The sequence below is a fragment of the Echinops telfairi genome, unplaced genomic scaffold (genome assembly GCF_000313985.2).
Source record: "Echinops telfairi isolate 266 unplaced genomic scaffold, ASM31398v2 ScPeMD7_7400;HRSCAF=8409, whole genome shotgun sequence".
NCBI classification, from domain to species: Eukaryota; Metazoa; Chordata; class Mammalia; order Afrosoricida; family Tenrecidae; genus Echinops; species Echinops telfairi.
Genome location: NW_022111300.1, coordinates 61887572 through 61913532, shown reverse-complemented (window position 1 = coordinate 61913532; position 25961 = coordinate 61887572). Strand labels below are relative to the sequence as shown.

Sequence of the window (25961 nt, the reverse complement as noted above, 5' to 3'; positions counted from 1 at the left end):
TCTGCCCGTGTGACAGGTATGGCTGAGAAGATCCTGTGGGCAGTGGGAGGGGGTGGGCAGCCGCACGTGTTGAGTTGACCACAGAACAACGAGAGAAGCGCCAGGAGGCAGAGGCTCTGACCGGCTGCCTCGGTGGCAGGCAGGGCTTGAGTTTGCAGGCCCCTTGGGGAGTTCAGCCTCAAGCTGTCTGCACAGAGTGCTCCGTGAGTTATTGGGGGAAGGGCCAGCCTGTGAGGACCAGGCTCACAGGCAGGGAGCTCAGACTGGAGAATCCATGTCCAGGCTCACTTTCAGACGGCAGCTTTGTGGGGAGCCTTCGGCCGAGCTGGCTGGGGCATCCTGGGAGCAGTGAGAGACTGTCTTGGGTGCACTGAAAGGGTTTCCAGGAGCGAGGGGTCAAATCTGGTGCCTTCAACCCTAAATCTCTCCTGCCACTGGCAGCTGTCAAGTGGGGTCCCACCCAGTAAGCCCCCCTCACCCCTACACCCCCCACCCCCCGCCCCACACACACAGTGCACGAGGCTCTGCCTGGCCCACCCGTCCCCATAGTCTTCTGGTCTGGGGCTCGGCTGACACCTGGCAGGTGCGCGGTGCCTTGAGAGACGTGCCCCAGCCAGGACTCCAGCTGTGGGGGGCAGGGCGTGACCCCGGACTACCCTCTCCCACTTCTCCACAGGCATCAGGTTGAGACAATTTATCAAAGCATGCAGATTTAGCAGGAACCGGTCCAACGAAGGAGCGAGAGACACCCAGGGTGGCCAGTGAGGCGCCTGCCACCCCGCGCCCAGCAGGTGGTTGGTCTTGACCTGGCTCTGTCCTCCCAGTCCTCGGTACATGTCTGGGTGAGTCTGCTCAGCACCTCACTCAGCAGCCTCCTTCTTGGTGACCCCACTCAGATGGCACAGTGGAATGGCAGTGGCCTCCAGTCACTGCCAGACAGGACCACAGGGGTGACCACTGTGGGTCAGCTACCAGGGCAACAGGATCCATGGCCCATTGGTGTGGATGGCAGGTCAAAGAGGTCATGACCCAGGTGCCAGGCAGGCAGCCCAAGAAACAGGAAGTCGGCATGAACAGGAAGTGGATGGCGTGGGGAGAGGAACACTTCACCAGAACATCTACCCGCCCACCAGGGTGTTTTCAGAACTTTCTCCTCTGGAGGGATGCTTGTCCCACCAATCAGGGGTCTGGTTTCCATGGCACCTCTGATGCTGCGCTTGAGGGCCACGTCCTCACCCAGAAAGCCACCAAGCTCGGAAAGTCAGCGGGTCCAGGGGAAGCACCGTTTCCATCCTCATGGAAGGGAGGGAGTTACCCAGACACCGTCCACACTGCGGGTCCAGGGGAGGTGAGTTACCCAGACACCGTCCACACTGCGGGTCCAGGGGAGAGTGAGTTACCCAGACACCGTCCACGCTGCGGGTCCAGGGGAGAGTGAGTTACCCAGACACTGTCCACACTGCGGGTCCAGGGGAGGTGAGTTACCCAGACACTGTCCGCACTGTGCGTCCAGGACAGAGGGAGTGAGTTACCCAGACACCGTCCACACTGCGAGTCCAGGGGAGAGTGAGTTACCCAGACACTGTCCACACTGTGCGTCCAGGACAGAGGGAGTGAGTTACCCAGACACTGTCCACACTGCGGGTCCAGGGGAGAGTGAGTTACAGAGACACTGTCCACAATGTGTGTCCAGGACAGAGGGAGTGAGTTACAGAGAGACGGTCCACACTGCAGGTCCAGGAGAGAAAACCATACAGCCCACATTCACACACACTTTCACACAGTCATACTAACTCATGCAGAATTACATATACACACTCATAATCACACAGAGAATCACACATACACACAAATACACAGTCATACAGGCCCACTCACAGCTTTGCACAATTACACACACACTCACACCCACCCACAAACCCCATTCAGCCTTATTTATACATATGCACACGCACATATTTACACACTCACATATACTCACTCAAACACACGCATGTACCCCACTCACTCTCACTCATATGTACCCACTCACACATGCACATACACTCACACGGTCTCTTGGGGATTCCCCCTCTTCGTGGGAGAAATGTGGACACTTGGACAACAGGGCTCCTGGAAGAGTGGTGTTGTGTGTGCCCAGAGCAGGGGGAGCCACAGCTGTCGGCCCACAGACCATGCGTAGCTGGGCACTTCTGGGCCACACAGAGGAGGGAAGGCCAGGAAAACTGGGGACTCATGCTCACCTGGGGGGCAGGCGTGGGGACCTCCTGAACCTCCCTGGGGCTGCAGCCAGGCACACACCCCCCCACCACCCACCAGAGGCTTGGATTGGCCAGAGCCTACTTGGACGTCCTGGCTGTGTGGCCCCCCAGCCAGCTTCCTGCTCTATCTTGTTCTGAGGCAGCTGGAGGGCCTGATAGAGCTGGGCAGGCCCCACAGCAGGCAGCCCAGGACGACGCCAGTGGCATCCGACCCCGTGTCTGTGATAGGGCCTGCTGGCCGGCGGCGGGAACAAAGAGGCCTGAGTGTGGCTCCAGTGTCCGGGATTACAGGGTGATGACCACATTGCCCATTGTGCCGAGTATCAGCCCGGTGCTGATAAGCACAGCCCCACAGGGGGTGCACTCTCTGCCTTGCCTTCGTCTACAATCTGCAAAGAGGCAAGAAGAGCTCAGCCTCAGAGGCACACAGTGGGCCTGGCAGGCTGTTCTGACATACAGCGGCACCACGTGCAGCAGAGCCCTGCGCCGCTCCTCACAGATCCATCGTCATCTTTGAGGCAGGCATTGCAGCCACTGTGCCCACCCATCTCCCTGAGGGTCTTGCTCTTGAGGCTGCCCCTCTGCCTTGCCCGAGGACTTTGCCCAGCAGATTTGCCCAGTGCAAGGCAATGCTCCACTGCTAGTCAGAAGGTTTTCAGGGGCTAGTCCCTCAGAGGTGGGCACCTATTCTTCGCCTATCCCTTCTTCTTCTGGAAGCTCCGCTGAAACCTGTTCACTGTGGGTGACCCTGATGGCATGTGAATTACTGGTGACAAAGCTTCCAGCATCACAGCACCACAGCACAATACATTGCAGACAAGTGGTGAGGACAGGACAAGAGGGTCCTCAAATGTCCCCAAGGACTCTAGGAGGCTATTCTCAAAGGTGCGAGGTGGCATCTCACGGTTGTTTTAATTTGCATTTCTCTGATGGCTAATGGTCGGGCACATTCTCTCATAGGTTTATTGGCCTCTCAGGTCTCCTCTGTAGTGAAACTTCTGTTCAAGTCCTTTGCCCACTTCCTCGCGGTGTTAACTGTTTTCTTCTCTTTGCAGGCTGGGAGGGTATTGTAGATTTTTTGTCTGTTGTGTCATTGCTAAAAATCCTCTCTCAGTCTGTGGGTTCTCTTGTTACTCTTTTGGTGAAATCTTTCGGAGCACACAGGAGTTTTATCCTTGGTATAGCCCACTGATCGATTTCAGGTTCATTTGTGTGTGTGTGTTCACGGACGCGTGAACACACAGAACCTTTGTTGATGGTTCTGAGAGTTTGGGGTTTTACTTCTAGGTCAGTGATCTACCTTGAGTTTGTTCTTGTGCATGGGGTGTGGTAAGCATCTTGTTTCATTTTTCTACAGATAGATATCCATTGTTTTCAGCACCACTTGTTAAAGAGGACATCTGCCCCCCACGTGATGCTTTTTGGGCCCTTGTCGAAGATCAGTTGTCTATATGCTGATGGCTTATTTCTGGGACTTCTGTTCTTCTCCACTGGTCTGAGCATCTGTCATTCCAGTTCCACGCTGTTTTGACCTCTGTGGCTGTGTAGTAGGTGTAAAAGTCAGGTAAGGCAAGCGCTCAGACTTTGTCTTTCTTCTTGAGGAGTTCGTGCTCTGTTAATTCTGGGCTTCTTCCCTCTCCATATGAAATTGGTAGTCAGTTTTTCCAATTCTTTGAAGAAGGCTGTTGGTATTAGAATTGGGATAGTGTTAAGCTTATATCGTGACTTGGGTAAAATTAGCATCTTTACTATATTGAGTCTTCCGATCCACGGGCATGGGATGCTCTTCCATTTGTGGAGGTTGCTTTTGGTTTCCTGTAGTATGGCTCTGTAGTTTTCCTTGAATAAGTTTTTTGGTTTTTTGGTTAGATATATCCTTAGGTGTTTCCATTGGTTCCTAGCTATTGTGAAGATACTGCCTTCTTGATCTCCTCTTCTGTGGTTTTGTCCAATGTATACAGAAAACCAATCGACTTCTGTTTGTTAATCTTGTATTCCACCACTCTTCTGTATTCCTCTATTGCTGCCAGTACTCCTGTTGTGGAGCTTTTGGGGTTTTCAATGTATAGAATCATGCCATCTGCAAATAGTGGTAGTTTCACCTCCTCCTCTCCCAGATGGACACCTTTAATGTCCTTCCACTGCCTTAGTTGTTCACTAGGACCTCCAGTGCAATGTTGAATAGACGTGGGGATGAGGGGCATCCTTGTCTGGTCCCCTTTTTCAGTGGCATAGTTTTTGTCTTTTTTCTGTTGACTATGATGTTGGCTATTGATGTTTCATAAATAGCTTGTATTAACTTGAGGAATTTTCCTTCTATTCCTATCTCCTTGAGTGCATTAATTAGGAATAGATGATGTCAAATGATTTTTCTGCATCTATCAATATGTGATTCCTATCCCTTTTTCTTATCAATGTGGTGAATAATATTGATGGACTTTCAGATGTTGAACCAGCCCTGCATCCCTGGAACGAATCCCACCTGATTATGATGGATGCCATGTCTTATATACTTTTGTATTCCATTGGCCAATATTTTTAAAGGATTTTTGCATCCATGTTTATTAGAGATAGTGGTCTATAGTCCTCTATTCCTGTGGGATCCTTGCCCTGTTTGGGTATCAATGTTATACTGGCTTCGTAGAATAAGTTTGGGAGTTTGCCATCTTTTTCTATGATCTGGAATAATTTTTGGAGGATCAGTGTCAGCTCTTCCCTGAATGCTTGGTAGAATTCTCCTGTAAAGCAGTCTGGTCTGTGAGCTTTTGTCATTAATAGCTTCATAATAACCATATCTATTTATTCTTTTGCTATGGGTCTGTTGAGGTTCTTGACCTCTATCTGGGATAATCTAGGGAGGGATTTTCCCCCCAACCTATTTGTCCACTTCTTCCATGTTGTTGAATTCATTAGAATACAAATTCTCATAGTACTTTTTGATTATCCCTTTTAATCCCGTTGCGGTCCGTTGTGATCCCCCCTGTTTCATCCCTCATCCTGGCTGTTGATGTTTGCTCCTTCCTTCCCTTGGTTGGGTTTGCCAGCAGTCTGTTGATTCTATTGATCCTTTTTAAAGAACCAGCTTTTTGCTGCATTGATTTTTTGTTGTTGCAGTTTTCTTGTCTTCCCACTCGTTTAACTCTACCATGATTTTAATTATTTCTTTTCTTTTGCTATTGGAGGGCTTGTTCTGTTGACTCTGTTCTAATTGCTGGATGTTTTGTGATTAGTGTACTCAGTCATAAGTCTCTCTTCCTTTGTCATATATGCATTAATCACTATCAATCTTCCTCTGGTAAATGATTTTGATGTATCCCATAGGTTTTGGTACGTTGTATTCTCATTCATATTAGTTTTTGAAACAGTAGTTCTCAACCTGTGGGCCACAACTCCTTGGGGGTCGAATGACCGTTTCACAAGGGTCGCCTAAGACCGTCAGAAAACCCATCTTTCCATGGTCTTAGGGACCGAAACACCGCCCCCATCTGTCTCCAGGTGGGTCTTCCCACATGCAGATACGCCCACCTACGATAAGGTGGCCAGATTTTAACATTGGTAAAGCGGGATACCATTGATAAAACTCATATCCTGGTGAAATAGCCACATGGCAGCCGAAAACCGTATACCCTAGCTTGTCGTGCATTCTTTCAAAAAATTGGGACTTTAAAAAAATGCTGCGGGAAGCGGGAAAAATTATTAAAAATCGGGACTGTCCCGCCCAAAGCGGGACGTCTGGTCACCTTAACCTATGAGTACCCAGCATGAAGATTGTTACCCATGCTACACCATACTTCAAGACAAAATTTCATTTATTTGTAATTAGAAATAATTATTTCACAAAATATAATTAGATACTGTTTTTGTGATTAATCACTATGCCCAACTTGTAACAATGAAACTACATCCTGCATATCAGATATTTACATCATGATTCATAACAGTAGCAAAATTATATATGAAGTATCAATGAAAATAATTTTATGGTTGGGGTCACCACAACATGAGGAACTGTATTAAAGGGTTGTGGCATTAGAAAGGTTGAGAACCACTCTTCTAGAGACTTCCTAAACTCTCTAATCTGGGCTAGTACCCATTCATGTCCCAGATCGTTATTCACCCTCCAGTTGTTTGCCCTTGTTTTTCTGGTCGTCCTTTTGTTGATCTTCAGCTTTATGGTGTGGTGGACTGAGAGGGACATCTGATTGATCTCTGTGTGTTTGAATTTACTCAGGCTCCACTTGTGTCCCAGCCTATGATCGATTTTCAAAAAGGAGTCATGTGCACTTGAAAAGAATGTGATTTAAAAAATGGATCAAGAGCTCTATAAATGTCTATCAGGTCCAGTTGCCTAACTATAGTGTTTAGCTCTGTAGCCTCCTTGCTGAGCTTCTTTCGCAGTGATGTATCTTTCTCTGTTAGCAGTGTATTAAAGTCACCTACTATGATTGTCGAGCCTGTGATTTCTTTTTTCATCTTTTGAATAGTTTGATGGTCTCTCATTAGGCACATATATATTTATTATGCTCACTGGTTCCTGGTCTACTGATCCTTTGAGCCCAAGTCAGAAAATCAGAGAGCAACAAATGTTGGAGGACATTTGGTGAGATAAGAACTCTCCTCCACTGCTGGTGGTCATGTAGATACATACAGCCACTGTGGAAAGCTATCTGGTGATATTTAAAGCAAGTGGAAATTGAGTTACCTTATGACCCAGCAATCCCTACTGGCTATATACCCAGAAGAGGTAAGAAATGGACTATGACCCATCATCTGTCCTCCAATATTTATTGCGGCACAATTCACAATCACAAAGAATTGGAAATAACCTAAATTTCCATGGATAGATAAATGGATTAGAAAACTCTGGCACATACACACAATGGAGTACTACACATCCCTAAAAAGCACTAATGATTGCATGAAGCACATCATCTCTTGGGAAGAGTTGGAGGAAATTATGGTAAGCGCAGTTAGCCAAGCAAACAGTACAACACGAGTCCACTGAGGTAAGTATAATCAGCACAGTAGGTATAGAAGAGAAGACACTTATCCCACACTTTACATGCGGAGGTCCAGGCAATTGGGCAGGGGACTGACCAAATCCAAGGCTGTACCTGTCATTCCAACACAGAGAAGGGGGAAGGAATGTGGGGAGAAAGGGTGGGGAGAGGGAGACGATGGTACTGGAGGAGCAGGGCACTAACCCACTCAGGGGGAGGGAATTGATTATGTGTCCACAGACATGGGGGTGTGCATGCAGACCCCAAAATGGCTTGCCAAACCATGAGGGCAATGTAACCACATGGAGCAACTCAGGAACAGAGAGAGCTACAGGGCCGACCCCCATCAGAGTCAAACTGACTGCCTTCCCACCTAGAAGTATGTGCTACAGAGGGTAACACTAAACCTGCAGGTTGGGGAGAGGGGCTGGTCTGCCATGCCCACACTAAGCAAACCAAGAAGAAAAAAGAGAGAGAGGGACAAGACCCCTACTGGCACACCAAGCCCTGAGGGTGATGCCCCTGCACAGAGCTGCTAAGGCACAGAGAGGACTGCAGGCCCAACAACAGCTCAAGACATGCTGTCCCCTTGCTGGAGCATAGTGTGACATAGGACAATATTGGGGACAGACGGCAGGGAGTGAGTCCCATCTAACAGCCCCCCCCCCCCCCGACACACACACACAGTGGGACCAACCAAGAAGGGAACATAACAGATCAGCAATGGGAGCAAAGCCAAGCCGTAAAACCCCCCAAATAGACTTTAGGCTAGGAGGGGTACTTCCCAGAACCACCCAGGACCAGTGGGAGATAGTCATATAGGTCAGCAGACAGACCTGGAATTATGAATGCTTTCTCATTTTTGTTTTTTATCTCCCTCGTTATTCAATCTTTTGTTTTCTTTTTGTATTGTCTATGCTGTTGTTGGTTTGTCTGCCTGTATAAGACAGGCATGAGAATCAAGCCCGAGGAGAAAGCAATGGGACTGACAGTTCTGGAGGGACTTGGAGGGAGGAGGAGGCGAGGGAAGGGAGTGGTGAGCAAACAACGCCCGCCGTAGACAGGGGAACAACTAGGGGATTAAATAAACTACAAGGAGGATGTGGAGATCCTGGTGGTGTTGGAGCAACAGCAATCTAGCTGAGAGGAATTACTAAGAGGCAGAAGAAGGGCAAGCATGATGGAGGGGCAGCAGGAAAGTAAAAAGAAAACAGAGGAAAGATCTAGGAATCAAAGCTATGGATAGAGGTATAAACATACATGTGCACTTATGTACATATATTAATTCATAAAGATAGAGTCATTGGCCTATGTACATATATTTATATGGCAATACATTGAGGAAGTGGATGGACTTTGGGCCTCTGCTCAAGCCCTCCCTCAATGCAAGAACACTTTGTTCTAACAACCTGGCATTCTGTGATATTCACCTTCCCAACATGATAGCTGAAGACAAAATGGGTGCATAAGCAAATGTGATTAAGAAAGCTGATGGTGCCTGGCTATCAAACGAAATAGTGTCTGGAAATTGGACATCCCCTTGCAGAAGGGCTGCGGGGAGGAGATGAGCCAATCAGAGTGGAGTATAGCAATGATGAAATATGCAATTTTCCTCTAGTTCTTAAATGCTTCCTCCACCCCACTACCATGATCCCAATTCTACCTTACATATCTGGCTGCACCGGGGGATGTACACTGGCACAGATAGGAACCGGAAGACAAATGAACCCCCCAGGACCAGTGAAGACAGTGGTGATAGCGGGAGGGTGGAGGGAAGGTGAGGGAGAAAGGGGGAACAGATGGCAAGGTCTACATATGGCCTCCTCCCTGGGAGATGGACAGTGGAGAAATGGGTGAGGGAGACGTCTGATGGGGTAAGATATGATAAAATAATAATAATTTAGAAATTATCAAGGGGTAGGGGTAGGGGTAGGGGGATCAGGGAGGGAGGGGGGAAAATGAGGAGCTGACACCAAGGGCTCAAGTGGAAAGCAGGTGTTGTGAGAATGATGAAGTCAACATATGTACTAATGTGCTGGACACAAATGCTGCATGTACGGATTGTGATGAGTTGTATGAGCCCCTAATAAAATGATTATTTAAAAAAAAGATATAGTGTGTGGGGTCTTAAAGGCTTGAAGTTAACCAAGCAGCCATCTAACAGAGAAGCAACAAGCCCACATGGAAGAAGCACACCAGCCTGTGAAATCATGAGGTGTCGACAGAATCAGGTACCAGGCACCACCAGAAAACCCAAAAATCATATTGTTGAGAATGAGGGAGGTCGGAGCAGAGACTTCAAACCCATTTGTAGACAATAGGACATCCTCCTACAGAACTGTCACAAGGAAGGGATGGGTCAACCAGGGCGCAGTATAGCACCAATGAAACACAATATACCTCTGGTTCTCTGAGGCTTCCTCACCCCCACCATCATGATCCCAGTTCTGTCTAAACCGGAGTTTGCACACTGTTACAGATAAAAGCTCAGGACACGTGGAATCCAGGTCAGATAAACCCCTCAGGAACAGAAATGGGAGTAGTGATATCAGGAAGGTAGAGGGAAGGTGGGGGGAGGAGGGGAAGAAGGGAAACTGACTGTAATGATCAACACATCACCCGCCCCTGCCCCCATGCCCCGCCAAGGGGGACGAACAAAAATGTGGGTGAAGGGAGACAGTGGTCAGTGTAAGATGTAAAATAATAATAATTTATGAAGTGGTCATAGGGTGGGAGGGGGAGAGGAAAAAAAGAAGAGCTGATACCAAGGGCTCAAATAGAAAGTAAATGTTTAGAAAATGATGATGGGAACATATGTACAAATGTGCTTGACACAATTGATGTATCGATTAAGACTCTAGGAAGGCAGACAGGTGCCATCTGCAGCGAGAAGCCTAGCGCCTCTTGGCTGAGGCTGCATGGCTGAAGGTGCCCACCTCTGTCTGCAGTGCAACCTTCCCTGAGCGCAGCTGTGAGCGGTGGGCAGCACCCTTGTCCCTTCCAAGAACCACTCCCAGCAGCAACTGCAGGATGCAACTGGATGCAGGCAGAAAGCTGTACTCAGTGTGCACTGGGGCCCCACCAGAGGAGGTGACGCAGCCCAGTGACAACGGATTACCCCCCCCCCCACCTCCCGACGAGGAGCTGTGGCCACTGCGGAGAGAGCTGAGGGCCTGTGGACGTCGAGAACACCTGCCAACCAAGAGACAGGCCAGTGTACCGGGGGGGGCTACTGAGGAGAGGGGAGATTTTGCTCCCAAGACACAGAGTTTCTGCAAGGCTTCAGCCACTGTCATCCACTGAGCCTGTGGCAAAGCCTCAGTGGTTCAGGATACCGTACATCAACTAGAGTTCTGTGGAAAGTTGGCAATTCCCATGGATGAGTGGGCCTTCCCTCTTCCCTTTGCTGGTGATAGTACCCTAATAAGACGAGAGAGTTAATTACCGAGAGCACGTGCCTGCAGCCGTCACCGATCGCAGCCATGTTCTGTTGGGAATCAACCAGTGTGTGGATGAGCTGGGCCCTTAGTGGCCACACCTTCTGACACCCTCATGCAGAGGTTCCCGTGTGCTGTCAACTCATGGTCCTTAAAACGACACAAGGACATCAAAACTCAACTTCTGGGTGCTGGGGTCCTTCAATTCCTGTCAATCTCTGTGCGCCAAAGCCAGGCCCTGGGCTGCTGCTCTTTCAGCCCCGACCCCGAGAAGACCATCTGACAGATGCACATTTCAGATATTCTGAAATCCGCCCATCTTAATGACTCCCTGGGGATTGTGCCCAGCGCACATTCACTACCAGACCTTCACCTTAAAACATTTCCGTCACCCAACGATTCTCTTATTGCTCCTTTAATGCCAAGCCCCCCACGACCCGCCCCACTGGGCAAGCACCGATATGATTGCTGACTCTGGGCTTGGCTTTTATGAACATTTCCTCCAGATGAAAGCACGGATGGTGTGTGTGTGTGTGTGTGTTTCTAAAATCACGTTTCTTAAGGGTCTTCCACGTTCTACATCGAGTCAGAGCTGCACTGTCCCTTGTGTGGCCACACCACACTTTCTACCCCAGAGTGCTGGACACTGGAGCTCCAAGTGCCTGGCTGCTCTACACACCACCAAGCACACCTCGGGCCACACGGACATTTCTGTCTCACTCTCCGGCAATTGCCAGAGAGGCACGCCTTTCCCACAGAGAAGCGGAAGGGTTTCCATCCCTCCGGACCTGCGCCAGCCTGTCGGCCCGCCTTCTTTACCAGAGCCACGTTAGTGGGTGCGACGTGGAATCTCACAGTGGCTTTCATTGTTACTTCTTAATGACACTCAGCACGACCAGTCGCTACAAAGGGACATCATGTCTACAGAGCACAGGGCCAATCAGAAAGAAAGGAAGCCCGTCATGTGGGTGCACTGACACGCGGGCACCACAGTGGGACCCAGAGTGCTGCACCGATGGCGCTGGCCCAGTGCTGAGCAGCGAGCATTTCACTTCGTTGTACAGAAGGGGCCCCATGGGTCAGGGCTGACCCTGAAATGGCCAACCGGGATGAGCATCTTTCCCTGGATACGCTAGCAGTCACCCATCACCTCTGGGGATACGTAGGCAGACGCTTTGCCCGGTGTTGGGTGCTTTGTTGTTGGTTTCGTCTGCTTGGTGAGGTGTCAGCGTGATTCCTACAGTTGATAAGCCGAGCACAAACTCCTGTCATTCAGTCAGTTCCCACTCGGCAACCTCTGAGGCCATCCTGGGAGCGTTCTGAGAGGCTCCCAAGGCTGTGACCCTCCCATTGCACATGCTGCTGCTGCATGTCTTTGCCCCGAGGAGGGGCTGGGAGGGTCATCCCTCAGACTTTGGTCTAGAGGCTGAACTTGTCATGATCCCCAAACCCAAATTCACTGCCACTGAGTTGATATTGACTCATAGTGACCCTATAGTGGCCCTATAGCATCCCTGTAGGACAGGGGAGAACTGCCCCTATAAGTTTCCAAGACTGTAACTCTTTATGGGATCAGAAAGCATATGCCTTCTCCCTGGGAGCACAGGGTAGTTTCGAACTGCTGACCTTGAGGTTAGCAGTCAACTCGTGACCAGGACTCCATTACTTATGTGTGTAGCAAACATTTTCACTCAGCCCCTTACTTATTTTCCTCATTTTACTTTTGTTTTATTTGCCTGAAACTAGCTCACGTGTCACAAAATTGCTTGAATTAGGTTCTTCCTTTTACAGCCACGCAGGCCAGTGTTTAGATTTGATGAGTCAGCCATCTGGAGGGGTTTTTAGGCTGGGACCCATCTCTCTCCAGCTTATGAATTTAAATTTATTCACTTTTATGGTCTCCCTCCTTTTACTTGTGGAATATAATGCATACAAAGAGAATCTCCCTAGATGCCATCGCCTAGACCATCACGCCCAAACAGTGCCGGTATCCACGTGGCCCGTGTACGAGCTTTTTCTGTGATAACGCGCCTCCCGCCTCCCACCACTGGCCTCATCACAGTCTTCAAAGCGAGTTCCTTTGGTATGAAAATCATGTTTTCCAGGTTTATTTGATCCCCTTTAATAATGGTGTCCTGGAATATTTGTCTTCCTGAGATAGGCTACTTCACCGAGCACGGCTGCTCCAATTGTGTCCATGTTGGAGGTGTCTGACAGGCTTGCGTTCTGAGGCTGCGCACTATTCCATTGTGCATAAGGACCAGAGTCTGTGTGTCCATTCCTCTGTGGACGGAGGTTGTGGATTGCCTCCGTCTTTTTGCTACTTTAGAAACTGCTTCAGTAAACATGGGTGTGCATATGCCATGCTCTGTTCTTTAGTTCTTTAGGGCACGTGGCAAGTGGACAGACTGCAGGCTGATAAGGTTGTCATTTGCTTGAGGAAGCACCAGACTGGTTTCCACAGTGGTCATACAAGCCTGCAGTCCCACCAGCAGTGTGTGAACATTCCGATCTCTCCATGTCCTTTCCAGCACTTACTATTATCTAGGGTTTTTTGAAATTATTTTTCTAAAGGTGTTTAATTTGGACTTCTCTTATAGTTAACCACCACCAGCATTTCTTCCTGTGACTGGAGCTGTCTAGACGTCGTCTTGAGTAAATTGTCTCTTCACATCTTGTGCCCATGTTTGATTGAGCCATTGGTCTTTCTCTTATTAAGGTGCTACAGTTTTCTGTAGATTTTTGAGATTAATCCTTTATGCGATATATCATGGCCAAATACTTTTTGAGTTCTCTCTTTACTCTTTTGATGCACATAAATGTCATATTTTTAGAGCATCCCTTTTCCTTCTGCAGTGGAGCATTTTTCATTATGTTTTGTAATGTATTTATGCCTTGTCCTTAATTTTATCCCCCGTTTCCCACCACTGACCCTCAAAGTTCTAGGGGGTGTGGAGGACTTGCATCTGTCTTGAGTTCATTTCTGTGCATGGTGTGAGGCACAGGTCCTGCTTCATTCTTTTGCAGGTGGAGATCCAGTTTTTCCAGCACCATTTATTGAAAAGGCTATCTCTTGCCCACGTCACGTGTTGTAGCCTTCTATCAAACACCAGGTGTCTGGAGGGGCTTGGCTGTCTTTCTGGGCTATCTGTTCCACCCATGGGTCTACGTAGCTATCGTTGCACCAAACACACGCTGTGTTGACCATGGTGGCTTTGTCACAGGGTTTGCAATCTGGGAGTGGAAGGCCTCTTACTTTGTTCTTGTTTTTTAAATCGTGCTTTGCTTATTTTGGGTTTCTTTCCTTTCCACATACAATTGGCGATTGTTTTGTTCCATTTCTTTGATGAATTGTGCTGGGATCCGGATGGGAATTGTGTTGAATTTATAGAGTGCTTTTGGTAATCTTGACATTTTCGTAATCTTTGACATATTCATGAGCACTGGGAATTCTTCCATCTGTGTGTCTCTTGGTTTCTTGTAGAAGTGTTCTCTAGTTTTCTAGGTCTTTTGCTTCTCTGGTGAGATTTGTTACTAAGTATTCTATCTTGTAGGTAGTTATTGCAAATGGTATTGTTATTTTAATTTCCTTTTTTGGAATCATCTTTAATTATACAAGAATCCAACAGCCGTTTCTATGTTGTTGTTCTAACTTGCTATGTCACCTGGTTTTTCAGTCAGCGCCCACACTTTTTAAATTGGCTCTTTAGGGTTTCCTCTGTGTAGGATCATGTCACCTGCAAATAAAGGGAGTGTTGTTCCTTCTTTGCCATTATCGATGCCTTCAACATCTTTTTGATGTCTTACAGCTCTGGGTAAGACTTCTCGCACTGCATTCAATAAGACTGGCTCATGTCCATCACGGCATATATTCTAAGCATAACCATTTTGAACTCTGATGAGGTTCAATTTATTCATATTTTATGTACTTTCTAAGAAATATAAAACCCAAGGTCTTAAAGATTTTTTCTCCTGTATCATCCACCAAAGGTCTGGCAACTGCTACCTGTATATCGAAGCATTTGACCCACTTACACTTACAGGGACAGCTTGCGTTATTGTGTGTTGTTTCATTGTGCTCCACAGGTATTAAGCTTTTCACAAATGAAAGGTTTGTGGCATCCTGTGTTGAGTAAGTCTACTGGCCCATAGTTACTTTGGGTCACATTGTGGTAATTCTCATGCTGTTTCATAATTTTACTAGGCTACAGTATAATGCAGACATAATTTTATATGCACCCGGAAACCAAACACTCATGGGACTCATTTTGATGAAGTATCCTCTTTATTTCAGTGGTCTAGAGGTGAACTTGGAATGTCTTCAAAACATGTCTGCAAGACAATTATGTTTGCCATTTTTGTTATTTGTTTTCTATGTATCTTAAGACTGCCGGTGTTGGTCCTCTGTTCCTCTACCACTGCATTCCTTTGTGTTTAATGTGGGTGTGTTTATGCACACACACACTCATGTATTCTCTAGTGACTCACTTAAATTCATTTTTAGCTTCTTGCTATTTATTTTTGTATTTTTGTATTTCCTAAGCATTTCCTTTGGATATTATAAGACACATCTTAACTTAAAACAATCTAGATCAGATTAACACCAACTTAATTCCAATAGGATGTGCCTGTAGAAACTATGCTCCAAGAAAGCGTCTTTTCCTCTGTGTATTGAAATGTGCCCACCGCCCCTCCTCAAAAAAAAGAAAAAAAAGTGTTATAAATCCTAACTCCTACAGCGGTTATAGCTCCATCTGGGAACTGGCTTTCTTTGTTATGTTGATGGGGCAGTTTTTGTGTAGCATGTGTTTTAGGTCCGTCTCTTTTGAGTTATAACAGATCCGATTACGCAAGCAGAGAAGCAGGCAGAAACGGGGACGAGAGATGCCAACCACATGGGCACCCCAAAGATGACCAGAGAATGAGACCTCCTCACCGAGCTGACAAAGCGAAAGACTTCTCTTAGACCTGGAAAGTCACACTCACCGCCACCCAGTCACGTGGCGCAGGGCGGCCTGTGAGACGGAGCGCCCTCCCTGTGGCTGCTGAGACCGCAGCTCTTCACCGGAGCAGAAGGCCTCATCTTCCTCCCGTGTGGCAGCTGGTGGCTCTGAACTTCTAACTCTGACGTTAGCAGGCCAATGTGTGACCCACTCTGCAACGCAGCTCCTTCCTCTAGAGCAGGGGACCCGGATTCACACCTGCAGTGTCCCACCTGTGAAAAAGTAAGTCTGCTTTCTGCAGTCACCACCTGTGGTGTTGCTGTGATAGCAGCACTACACAACTAAGACACCTGCCCTTTCCTTGGTCAGCTTATTTTCACATGCAGCTTCACCAGCACAGATTGTGAATATCGTGTCGTGAAATTTCACTTTAAATCTGCTAAGGGAAGGAAACAGCTTTAAAATATACTCATGCTGCCTCTTTGGTTCACGACACTATTTCTCCATGCAACTCCAAGTTACCTTCCGTCTGAAAAACTTAGCATTTCATGTGGGTAGGTCTTCCGACAAATCCCGAGTTTCTGTGATGGGGGACAGCTTTGTTTTTTTCTCTGCTTTTGTAGACTAGGTTTACGAGGTAAGCATTCTTGGTTGGTCATCTTTCCCTTGAATATACCATTTCACTGTCCTTCGATGACGGCTCACCTCTCCCTCCTCCTCGGCTCCCTGCGCCGACAGCTGTTTTCTCAGAACTTCCTTTGCGTTGTCTGGTGACACTTAGAGCATCACGTGTGCACCTGCTCACGTTGATCCTACTTGAAGCCCATGGAGCTTCTTAAATGCGCAGATTAATGTTCTGGATCACACTGGGCAAGCTGGGGGGGGGTCATTATGTCTCTGAATCTATTTTCTTCCCCTTTCCTTCTGGAGACTCAACAGGCGTGTGCTCGCGTGTCCTGTGGTGTGCCACGGGCGTCGGAGATGCTGTTGCTTTTCCGTAATCATTCTTCCTGCCTGGCTCAGGGACTTTTTTATTGGCCGGTGTCAAGTTTGTTGATTCTTCTTTCAACAACAGCTCAGCTCTGTTGTCCGGCACCGTCGTGAAATGTTCAGCTCTCTGGCTCCAAAGCTCCTCTTTGCCTCACTGTTCCCATTTCTATGTCATTGTCTGGCAAAGCACAGTTGTCAAGTTTCTGGTAATGCTTCATTTCAGGGTCCCATACTTCTTCAGACAGTGCAATAGATTGACAACCTTTACTGCTGAGGCCGCTCTCCGGTCCTCTGGGGGTAAGTATCCTCTAGGGGACACGCCCTGTTGGCTGCACTTCTCCCGCCCCTGTGTTTTAGACCCATTCTTGTCTCCAGATTCCTTTGTTGAATGCTGGACAGTACAGAGAGCATAGTCATTCTGGGACAACCGTAGCCCCCCACCCCCAGCCCCTGGCAGCCAGGCCGCAGGCTGTATGACTGTGGCTGGGATATTCCATGTTTCCCTTGCTGCCTTTACTTCATTAGCAACACTCCTGGGCCACACCGGTAGGTTCTGTAGTCCTTGCAGGGTGGCCATGGTTTTTGGTTGCTAATTTTTAATCCCAGTATCCTTGTGGCTGACTCTTAAGCTCGCCAGTTATCCATCGGCAGATTTCAGCCTTCCACTCTGGCCCGCGGGGGTCTGTGCGGAAGGTACACCTTCAATTTCAGGAAGTGGACAAGGCAACCTTAGCGAGACCCCTGCTTGTTCGATTTCTCAAGGGCAGCTGGAGGTGAGACGCTGAGCCCTCTGTGTGCTCAGGTCTCTCCTGGCTGTGCAGAAGCCCGTGTGCAGGCGCCCAGTCTTCCACGTCCTCAGCAAAGGGTCAGGGCTTCCTCCCCAAGTCCCCTGTGGTCATCTAGCTCTCCGGGTCTTCCTGCCAGGTTCTTGCTCTCCTGAGGGGGACAGTGGCCTTAAGCAGCTGTAAGGCCAGGGTTCTAGTGGAGTGCTGCTGCTTTTCACAGCGCTTCAGCCGTGGACCTTTTCCAGGCCCTTCCCAGCCAGCCAACATCGGACTTGGCTTCAGGAGGGGTTTCCACAGAGCTACAAAAGAGGCCCATGTCCTCCCTGGGCTGGAAGTGGCGGTGGACCTCGGGGCGGAGACTGGAAGACTGCCCGCATTGAACAAGCCACAGAGGGACCAGCAGTGCTATTCCCCTGCTGTTGTTGTTGCTGAAGTCAGGTTCTCCAGTGTGTTCTGTTCTTTTGGGTCATGTCCAGAGACGGGTACCGTCGGTTGAATGGCTTTGCCACTGTTTCCCTTGCTGTTGTTGGGAACTGGTCCCATGGTGCTCTCCAGCGGAGCAGCAAGCCTGGTCTCCTCCTAGTGTTTCCGGAATGGCTGAACGGCTGACAGAGAGACCGCGGCTCGTGGGCGCACAGCTAAAGAGCGTCCAAAGTCAGTCTTTGGGGCAGAAATCTTTTGCCAGCCACGTCTCCGGTGGGGAAAAAGGCTGAGCTCAAACTCAGAAGAGAGAGCCAGTTGGACTCGGCGCTGAGAGACTGGACGTGTGGTTCTTGGTTTTGCTGCTCATCAACTGTGATTTTTGAGCAAGTCAAATAACATTCCTCCCGAAGCCTCCGTCTCCTTACCCGTGAGGCCGAGGTAATCCTGGCACCGTGCCCGCCAACAGGCCTGCTCTGAGGCTGACTGTAAGCCGAGAAGAGAGACGTAAAAAAGTCACTTTGAGAAGGACCGGAGGCTGCATGTCACGTGCCGGCCACTGCCACGGCTGGTCGGCTGTCTGAGCCGTCGGTAACGAGGTGCCATCTGACCCAGTACCGCGGAGCCCGGCTCTGATGGGCGGATAAGAGCAGTGATTCCAATGCTGCCCTCAGCCTGGGCCCTTGGACATCTGTGGCTCCTGTGGACCCCAGCAGCAGGCATGTCTGTGTTCAGAAACTCACGCAGCAACTCTGCCCTCCCTCGCTGGCCGTCTGCCCAGACACCGGGACAGGGGCTTCAAGGCCTGCTTGAGTTACGGGCCTGGCTGGTCATGCACTAACACAGTTGTCAGACGTAGACGGGGCCTCACCTGCCGGGGCCACCGTCTCCCCCCAGAGCCGGTGAGTCCTGGCTCCATCAGCAGCTGGGCCTCTGAATGTGGTCATTATCCTGCTTTATTGCTTTCTGCTGGGGCGGCCCGCACAGCCGGTTTCCATTTGCAGGTCAGTGGGGCTGAAGCACCTGTGACGACGGCCGCCAGCCACCGCCGCCACGGCCGGTGGGGGTGGGAGGGTGGCGGGGAGGGAGCTCAGGCGAAGAGGCAGGGACCAGCCGCGCACCAGGCAGAGGCAGGCTGGCTCCCACCCTCGCCGCCATCGTTCACAGCTTGCCTTGACAAGTGGCAACACCACCCACCCATCTGGAGCATGCACAGCCACACCCGCCAGCATTCGCGCCTCTCTGCTTCTCGGGCACACCGCTCGGCCCGTGCAGAGCTGCACGGCTGACTCACACAAGCCCACCCGAGGGTCCTCTGCCACCCACCACATGTGCCCACCCTCAGTCACTGCTCAAACCACTTGCTCTTGAGAAGAAGCGAGCTCGGCCCTGGTGAGGAGAGGAGAGGTGACCAGACTTAGGGTCATGGTTGTGGAGGGGAGGCAGGGCAGAGGGGTCACTGAACATCCCTCCGAGTGCACAGGACAGGTGGGGCCGTGGGGCCAGGGTCAGGCTAGACAAGGTGTGGAGCTCGCCACCACACTCCACGGCGGGCAGCTGGGGACAGTCTTCAGAGCCCATGCAGCCTGAGTGTGACGGCACAGCTGGGCATGAGTTCTTCAGCGGACAGAGGGACGACGGATGGCCCGCTACAAGGTCCCCGACTCAGTGGACTTGGGATGGAGCTCTGCTGTGCTCAGCCTCCCTGGCCCGGAGAGGCAGGTCCACAAGGACCCCTCGGTGGGTGCACTGCCACCAGCTGGCTTGGGTGACCAGGCTGCTTGGGGTCTGCTTTTCCCAGCGGCCATTGCTCTGAGAGTTCTGGCTAGACGGCAGTGACTGCTGGCCCTGTGGAGGCTCTGAGGGCACAGGAGTAGTGGGGTCTCAAGGGTCAGCTTGTGATGTGGGGGCCCCGTGGGAGAGCACCAGGGACGCTGGGTGGGTCCGACGGCCGTATTACCATCTGCAGAACCTAGGGCTCCGCTGTGACACCCAACACCAAAATAAAACCTAATACAGACGCAGGTGACTGAGGCTGCTGCCACACTGTGCACTGCGAGGGCCCTGGAGTCAGTGCCAGTGCAGAATGGCCCCATGGGCTGTGTGTCACCACCGGGCACCAGGTCCAGAAGTCCTGGGCAGGTGGCCATGGGGCAAAGTGATGAGCAGGCATGGGGGTGGGGGTGGAGCAGCAGGCAGCTCAGCCTCGGAGGGCTGAACAGGCTTCCTCCTCAGAGTTCCTCCATGGGCCTGGGGCTCCTGCACGGGGACCCTAGTCTGTGGGACCTCAGAGACCTGCCTCATACCTCCACATCACGGCGCCCTCCCAGCATAGTCCCCTTCCCCCGGGAGCCCGCCAGCCCCTCCGCCCCTCACACAGCAGCCTGACAATCCCCTTCCATCTCCATTGGGGGCGGAGGCACAGGCGCGGCACCAGGCCAGATGCATAAAACTTTCCATGCGGGAAGCATTTTGTCTTCTCTCGGCACAGCGGAGGCTCAGGAAAGACAGGGTGAGGGGAGAGAGAAGCACACCCAGACCTGAGCAGACAGTCAGCATCACAGTCTACCCATGTGAGCAGACAGGCAATATCACAGTCTACCCATGTGAGCAGACAATATCACAGTCTACCCGTGTGAGCAGACAGTCAATATCACAGTCTACCCGTGTGAGCAGACAGTCAATATCACAGTCTACCCGTGTCAGCAGACAGTCAATATCACAGTCTACCCGTGTCAGCAGACAGTCAATATCACAGTCTACCCGTGTCAGCAGACAGTTAGCCTCTACCCATGTGCTGTTTCACGGACAACGAGGCTTCTGGAGGCAGGAACCCACAGGGGCTTGGCAGGGGCTGACAAACTGATTCTATGCCCCAGAGCTGGTCACATCATGGGCAATACTGGGCAAGGGTCTCTCTGTCCAGTGAAGGGGGTGCTGTGTGGTACAGACCTACCTGAGGGCACCCGGCACCTCACACGCTCACACACATGTCACCACGCAACACACGTCCTATTCTGTGTGAACACACATCTGAGTCATGCATAAGCGGACCCGAGAGGTGGTTGCACGCCCCAGACCTTGGTCCAGGATAGGCTTCGTGGGACCGTGAGACCGAGCACCTTGTGCGGCATGGCCTGGAGCCAAACCGAACGCACTGCGTGGGGTGGAAGCCCACCCACAGAGACCCTGAGGACAGGGCAGGACTGGCCCTGTGCATGTCTGACACCGGACTCTACGGAAGCAGAGAGCCCGCCTTTCTCCTGGGCAGCAGCTGGTGGTTGCAAACGGAGGGCCTGGAGGTTAGTAGCACAGCCCGTAACCACGCCGCCAGCTCCCTGTCGGGCCTTGAACGTCCTCCAGTCAACACACGAGCTCCCCGAAACTGCTCTTGAAGACCCGTGCCCCTGGCTCTCACAGACAGGCTGGACCAGAGGAGAAGCTGGCAGTGAAACCTCCCCAGAAATGGCCGAGAACCCGGCCGAGCCTTGTGGGCAGCTGCGTGCAGGCCCACTTTCCTAGCTTCCTGCCCTGCGGGTCCCCAGACCACAGGTGCCGGTTGGGTGTGCAGGCGGGCACCCCTACTGATGCCATGTCCATCCTGCTTCCTGGAAAACCAAGCCCAGGCATGGTGGACACGCGTGCGCACACTCAGTGAGGGCCACAGCCGCGCAGCGTGGAGGCGGCCAGCCAGGGAGCCCTGCTCAGAGACTGGAGCTGGTTCCCACGAGCGTCCTGCCACAACCTCAGCAGGACTGCCCCTAACAGCCAGAGCAATGCTGGTGGGCTGACCGCCAGCCTCAACATCTGCGGCGCACACAGAGGCGCACCCGACACCGCCACGCGTGAGGGCGCCCCAGCACACAGCAGTCCTGGAAGCGCACGTCCGTGCCGTGCAGCTGTGCATGCCACTCGGTGATGGAGACATGACCCAGGGCACGGGACAGGACAGGACAGGAACCCCGGAGTGACACCCCAGAGCGGGGGGTGGGGAGGGCCATCAGAGGTGAGGCTGGTGGCCCGGCATCCCCACATCCTGCTCTCTGGGGGTTAGGAGGGCCTCACTGTTGGGTTTGATGAAATGCAGGTGTGGGCCCGCTTGCTGCCCCTGGTCTGGGGTCCGCCACCCCACCCCAGATTCTTGGGAGCAATAGGCTCCAGGGCACATGCAGATGTGGGGAGACTAGAGTTCAGGAGGTGGAAGGACATTCAATCTTCATTCAAGTGAGCAGCCAGGAGGCAGAGCAGGTGACATGAGGGTTGGGCAGCGTCCCCATGGCACCTCATGGTGCAAGGAGCCATGGGGAAATTACGGGGTGCAAACCCTTGGCATTGGTGGGTGGGGTGAGAGGAGGCTGGGAATAGTTGCAGCTCTGGGTGGTCCAGAAGGGTCAGAGCCTTGGAGGTGGGGACTTGGAGGGTCTGCAGGGCTGTGGGCGTGTGTGCGGAGGGCCGTAAGGGCTGTAGGAGGGGACCAAAGGGAGAGCAGCACAGAACCAGGAGGCAGCACTAGAGCTGCGGCTACACTAGGCTTCCAGGGGCTCCTCTGGAGGCAGTGTCAGAGGGCTGAAGAGGCCTCTGGAGCCTTCCAGAATCTCCCGAGCCCAGTGTGTTCTCTGAGCCCACACCCGCTCAGGGTGACTCTGGCAAGAGGTTCCAGAGGTGTTGACTGGTCCCTTCGTCTGTTGAACACTGGGGATGTGTCTGCACAGAAGGCCCGACACCCACACAGCCCTGCCACACTGGATGCCTAATGAGCCCACTGCTGCGGGCTGGGCCTGACAGTGGAGCTGCAATTATGGGAGGTGTGGATCAAAGGCCCAGCCGCTGGCAAGTCAGTGCCGCCCCGTCCTGTCCCAGGCCGCCCCAGACCAGGAGCCTCTTCACCAAACAAATAGCCTCGTAGCACAATGGGGCGCCTTTTGTTACCTCATTAGCGAAATGTATTAGCATTCAGGGTGTCGGCACCAATTAGCCGACCACAGATATTCCAGAGGCGTCTCCTTTTCAAGTAATCTCCACACATCTCCTTCCATCATGCCCCCCACCCCAGGGGCTCCCTGTGCACACGGCCATCAGGGGGCTCCCTGCGCACACGGCCATCAGGGGGCTCCCTGTGCACACGGCCATCAGGGGACTCCCTGTGCACACAGCTGGCTGGTGGTCACTCTGGTCTGCTCAGACCATGTCGAAGGCCTGCACTCAGTCAGTGAGCTCCCACCATGAAGTCCACCACACAAGCACACCAGAGGGGCCTATAACAGTAACCAGTCAATGACCATCAGCCAAGCTGTCACTTTGAGACCTGGTCACTAAGCTAGAGAAGCTCTCAGATGCCAGGGACCAAAAGGCTGGACCTGGAGTCCTATATAGGCCAGGACCTTCTCAGCATGAGCTTGGTTGTCCTTTGGTCAGTGTCCTTGGTGCCTGCCCTGGGACAGTGTGTCCTGCAGGCCTGGAGAGTCAAGTCGCAGCCACATGGCCAAGATAGTGGCCAGCAGCCGCTGGGTGGAGACCGAGCCTGCGCCGGTGTGACCGTGGATGACACAGAAGGAACCCACCCTGCGCGAGGCAGTGCACGTGGGGGCCTGCCGTCCGACGCTCAGGGCACAGGGCTGACCGCACGCAGGCGCATCGGTGGGCACTTACCGTCGTCCAGGGACAACTGGTCCAAGTCTTCCGGTTCCCGCTTGATGGTTACAGGAATGGGGGCCAAATTATGACTAGTGTCCTCCTGCAACTCTGGCAGTGGCAGGGGTCGGGCGGTTGGCGACTCGGGCCCGTGAACCTTCCGCGGCTGCGTCTGCAGGTGGCCCGCTGGGCTGGGGCAGGCTGGGCTGGGAGGCTGCAAACAGGTGGGCTCTTGGGTAAGGGCATGGGGAAGTGGACAGGAGGGGCTGCTGGGAGACAGTGTTTGCTGGTTACCAAGGGGACGGCCAGTGCTCAGCAGGGGACTCACCTGCAGCGGAGGCGGGGGCAGTGAGCCTTGAGGTGACTGGGAGGCAGCTCGGGGTCTTGGCACTTCCTGAGCAGTGGCAGGCCCTCCAGCGGTGGACTGCTGGAGGCCAAGGCGGCTGTGGCCGGCGCCGGGGCTGCCCTTGGTGAAGGTGGCAGTGGAGAGGTCCTGAAGCTTCGGGCTCGTGCTGGGCGGAGGGGCCATCACTGGGCTTTTCTGCTGGCAGGACGTGAAGCCGGTCAGCAGGCAGGCCCCAGGGTCGGAGGGCAGAAGCAGCTGCTGGCCGAAGAAGGGCTTTGAGAGGGGGCCGAGCCCCGGGATTGTTGGTCCGCAGGCTGGCGCAGGCTCAAAGTCGTCACTGGGTTCTGTTTTTATCATCGGAACTGTTGAGAGAAAAAAGTTAAATAAACATGAGTGGCACCCTGGTGCCATCGGGCTGACTGTGGCCGGGACACCCCCTGCCCCCCCCTGCAAAACAAACAGCGTCATGACTCAGGCTCAGTGCGCCTCTGCCTGGTGCCCCCACCCAATTAAAGAGAAGAATGAGTCATGGGTTGGAGAAAGTCACAGCTGGTTCTAATAGAAAGAGGACTATTTTCTTTGGATTCTCCTCCAGCACTAATGTGCTATAAAAATCCATCTGCAAACGGCAGTAGAAGCTTTGGACCCAAGGGCTCATGGATTTGTAGCAATCAAAGGGAAAATGTTCCCTTGGACGGAGGGCCACATTTCTGCTGCTACTGCCGGGCTGTTTGATAGATGTCTGCGTGCTCGGTCAGCCGTCCTCACAGGCTGTACTCACAAACTCTGAGGCCTGGCGAGCTGCTGACAGCGTGAGCACGCAGGGACGGCGTTTGCCCCTGATGCTGTGGCCTGTGTAGAATCAGCAGCAATCCCGAGCTCCCGGGAGCCTCTACAGGACTCTACGGAGCCCGGGGTCCCTCTGAGATCCTTCCCACTGGGAAGCAGATGAGCAGGGCCCCAGAGAAGCTGCTACTCAGTGGGCAGGGCCAGGGGAAGGAGCTGAGTTAGAAGCAAATAGAAAACCCAGGAACCCCCCCACCTCCATGTGGGCCCCACCTCAGAAAACCAAGGGCTGTGGGCTAGACCCCTCTCCACTGGGCCCGAATCTGAGTGGCCCCTGGCCCTCCATTTCTGCAGGGTCACTGGGGGCAGTGGTCACAATAAGGTTTCACGTGGGCACCTGTGTCGTCTGGTGCAGCCCTTGAGGCAAGCCTGTGGTTTTGAAGCTTTGCATAAGGGTTTCACGCATAGCTTCCATAGTAGCCATTTGGTGGTGGCACTGAATAGGGAAGACTGGAGAAGAATCAATGCATCTGGATGGGGTGCTGGGGAAGAACCCTGAAAGTACCACGGACTGCTGAAAGGACCCACCAATCTGTCTTGGAAGGAGGATGGCCTGAGTGCACTTTAGAGGCAAGGGTGGCTAGAGTTCACCTTACATACTTTGGGCATCCAACAGCAGAGATGCCCCTGGAAAAGGGCATCGTTCTTGGTAAAGCAGGGCAAAAGGGGGGTACGAGAAAGGGGAAGGTCCTCGGTACAAGGGGCTGAGGCAGTCGCTGCAACAAAGCGCAGGAATAGTTGTGAGGCTGGCGCAGGGTGGCAGGTGTCCTTTCTTGTGCAGAGGGTCGCTGTGAGTCTGAGCTGACTCCTGTCCCCCACCACATAGCAGAAGGGTGTGAAGCCACCCAGCAGTGCTGAGGGGGACAGGCCTGAGGCACTTCCATGAGGAGCTGGCCGAGAACCCCTGACAGCCTGCTCTGAGGTGGGCTACTGTGAGACCCTGCTGACCCTCCACCTCTGGCTGGGCTCGTCCACTTGGGCGGTGGCCCTGGGCAGCCTAGTGGACAGCTGGCGTCCTCTGACCCTGAGGCAGGAGGGCGGTGGGTAAGGCGCGGCCCTCCTCTTCGCTCCAGCTTCACGGGCTGGGAGTGCTGCCCAGCCTGGCGCCCGCAGGCCCTTCCAGAGCTGCCCAGCAGTCAGCCGCCGGCAGGGGAGTCTGGGCCCACATCTGGTCCCCATTAGGTGAGGGTGGGGCCGCATCACCCAGCTGAGAGCCGCAGCACGGAATTTTCCGGAAGCGTGTCTGGGACTGCAGCACCTGTGGCGGGAGGCAGTTCCTCATGCTGGCACTGAGCAGCCCCC

General features: G+C 52.3%; 1 protein-coding gene across 1 annotated transcript in view; it reads right to left on the bottom strand.

Annotated features, from left to right (window-relative positions):
- The window catches only part of NFATC1 (nuclear factor of activated T cells 1), a 98304-nt gene that overhangs the window by 12667 nt on the left and 59676 nt on the right, over nt 1-25961 (bottom strand). Inside the window, exon 9 of the mRNA XM_045296275.1 lies at nt 23796-24175. Within this exon, the coding sequence (XP_045152210.1) occupies nt 23796-24175 (380 nt within the window). The remainder of the gene's footprint in view (nt 1-23795; nt 24176-25961) is intronic.